The 2,749-nt window shown below is 35.2% G+C and overlaps 1 protein-coding gene across 1 annotated transcript; it reads right to left on the bottom strand.

The window, feature by feature from the left end:
* Positions 1-1,316: 1,316 nt before the first annotated feature.
* LOC135627582 (uncharacterized protein ECU03_1610-like) lies at positions 1,317-2,465 on the bottom strand. Its single transcript, XM_065133706.1, has 2 exons — positions 2,325-2,465; positions 1,317-2,259 (listed from the first exon to the last, which is right to left on the bottom strand). The coding sequence occupies exons 1-2, from the start codon at positions 2,463-2,465 to the stop codon at positions 1,867-1,869; spliced, it is 534 nt and encodes a 177-aa protein (XP_064989778.1). The 3' UTR covers positions 1,317-1,866.
* Positions 2,466-2,749: the final 284 nt, after the last annotated feature.

Raw genomic sequence — 2,749 nt, 5'->3', positions numbered from 1 at the left:
ACAAATACTTTTCGAACATTTCACACACACACAATATATATATATATATATATATATATATAACTTTAAGTTAATTTTAAGGGCGAATTCCAAAAAAGGTTTTTTTATTAGTTTTTCCTGAGAATTATCTCTCGTTTTCAAAATTCTCATCTCTTTTCTATCTAATATCTGAAATGCCTTTAATTTAACATTTAGTCATTTTTTAATATACTCATTAATTATAGTATTTTTATACTATGTTATAGTGTTTTTAATAATATCATAAAAATACCACAGTATAGTATAAAAATATTATGTTATGAATTTTTACATTGTGTTATAATATTTTTGGCAATGTCAACAAAAATATTTTTGGACAGTCATAGTAACATAATGTTAAGAAAATACTATAACACAATATTTTTGTATAGTTTTACAATATTTTAATAATATTTTATTAGAAACATTATAATACCGTGTAAAAACAATATAATTAGACTGATTCAGACTATACTGTCTATATAAAATGAGAGAGAAAAAAATGATATCTAGGTAAAAAAAAAGTTCTTAGAAAATTATGAAAATAAAAGCTATTTTTTAAAAAAAAAATTAAAAGCTTTTTCTCAAAACTCATCGATTTCATAAATGATAATATGGTTTGGTTTAGTTGATAATCTAATTTACATTAATAACTTAGTATCAACAATAATGTGTCAAAACCCTTGATAAAAAAATATATAGTTGATAAGGGATCATTTGATCGGGTGACCATTAGTGCGGCCGTAGGCTCGCGAGAAATTGTGAACGATGTGCGTACCTAGTTTTATCCTTTTATAGCATGTAAGCTCTAAACGATACCTCTAAGAATTTCATAAATGATAATATAGTTTTGTTTAGTTGATAATCTAATTTACATTAATAACTCAACATCAATAATAATGTGTCCAAACTCTTGATAAATATATATATATATATAGTTGATAAGGGATCATTTAGTCGGGTGACCATTAGTGTGGCTCGTAGGCTCGCGATAAATTATCTATTTTAAACGATGGGCGTACTAACATGATTTTATCTTTTGAGAACATGTGAGCTCCAAAAGATACTTATAGTATTTCATAAATGATAATATGGTTTTGTTTAGTTGATAATTTAATTTATATTAATAACTTAATATCAACAATAATGTGTCAAAATCCTTGATAAAAAAATATATAGTTGATCAGGGATCATTTGGTTGGGTAATTATTAGTGCTACTCGTAAGCTAACAAGAAATTATCTACTTTGAACGATGAGCGTACCTACATCGTTTTATCCTTTCGTGAGTTCCAAGACACCTCTAAGGATTTCATAAATGATAATATGAGTTGATAATCTAATTTATATTAATAAACTCAATATCAATAATAAAAATATCAAAATCCTTGATAAGAAAAATATATAGTTGATAAGGGATCATCTAGTCGAATAATTATTAGTGCGGCTCGTAGGCTTGCGAGAAATTATTTACTTTGAACGATAAAAGTACCAACATGATTTTATCATTTCAGAACATGTGAACTTCATAAAATACCTCTAAAGATAAAGAAGACTTAACGGACTTATAAGCTCTTGATTCTCATACTCTTATACGGGACGACGTTATCAACAATCGATAAAAGTATTTAAAAATAAAAATATATTTAAAAATAAAAAATAAAAAATATAATAAAAAGAATTCTGGAATCCATATGGTGCAAAATACGACTCATAAATACATCTCTAACAGAAACAATGAATAATCTTCTCCGACAATAAGGAACGAAGCATGATGAGATTTTATTATTGTGATACTTTGTAGTGAAAAGACACAAACTCGACGAATGATCTCTCTCTCTCGTGCCTCCTCACACGTCCTTCCCCACCACAGTCCCCTTGATCTTCTGCGTCGTCTCCTTCGCTGCCTCCCATGCGTACTGCATCGTCTGCTTCGCCTTCTCCCCCACCGCCTCCGCCACCTCCTCCGTCTTGTCCTTTGCCTTCTCTACAATAAACTTGGTCTCGTCCTTGGCTTTGGTCACGCCTTCCTTCGCGTTCTCGCGTGCAGCATCTGCGGACTCCTCCACCCTCGCTGCCACTGAGTCGGCCTTCTCTTTCACCTTCTCCTTTGCCGCCTCGGTCATCGAGCTCGCTGCTTCCTTGGTCCTGTCTCCCATCGCCTCGACCTTCTCCACGTACTCCTTCGCTTTGTTAGCATTTCTATCCACCACATCACCGTAATCCCCTGCTCTCTTAAAAGCCTGCGGATACATCTCATACGAGCTGAGTCTACATAGATGTTACAGGAAAAAGGATCGAAATATACCTGAGAGGATCCGCGGGCGGATTGGAAGCAGAAACTGGTTGGTCTAAGGGATGCGGGGCGGGCAGGAAGGGACGGGTTAGGGATGGCTTCCAACATGTTGCTGCACATTCCGGTGCGTCCTCCTACGAACATGGTTGCCATAAGATTTCCTACACCTGAATCGTCTTCAACAAGCTTCCCAGGTAAACGAGAACTGCTCCCGCAACCCAAAACTCGTTCGTTTTATAGCAGAATCCATGGACGAACTCTGGTGAGAGGAACGGTGGGGTGATGGTGACGGGAAGACGACGAGTTCGGCGACACGTTGCATTGCATGCCGAAGCTCCATGGCGGGCAGGTGTCCTTCTCTCTAAGGTGCTTGAATGCTCACACCCGAATCGCGTGGGGGAATATTTGTAAGACGTGTATATAATGGGAGCGATAAA

The sequence above is a fragment of the Musa acuminata genome, chromosome BXJ2-11 (assembly GCF_036884655.1).
Source record: "Musa acuminata AAA Group cultivar baxijiao chromosome BXJ2-11, Cavendish_Baxijiao_AAA, whole genome shotgun sequence".
NCBI classification, from domain to species: domain Eukaryota; kingdom Viridiplantae; phylum Streptophyta; class Magnoliopsida; order Zingiberales; family Musaceae; genus Musa; species Musa acuminata.
This window is presented reverse-complemented; position numbering and strand designations above follow the sequence as displayed.

Bases quoted from the DNA above. Each gene is read 5' to 3' on its own strand.
- LOC135627582 (XM_065133706.1), bottom strand. From the start codon at position 2,465: ATGGCAACCATGTTCGTAGGAGGACGCACCGGAATGTGCAGCAACATG. The intron at 2,260-2,324 runs GTATATTTCGAT...ATGTATCCGCAG, and splicing joins CCGCCCGCGGATCCTCTCAG to GCTTTTAAGAGAGCAGGGGA.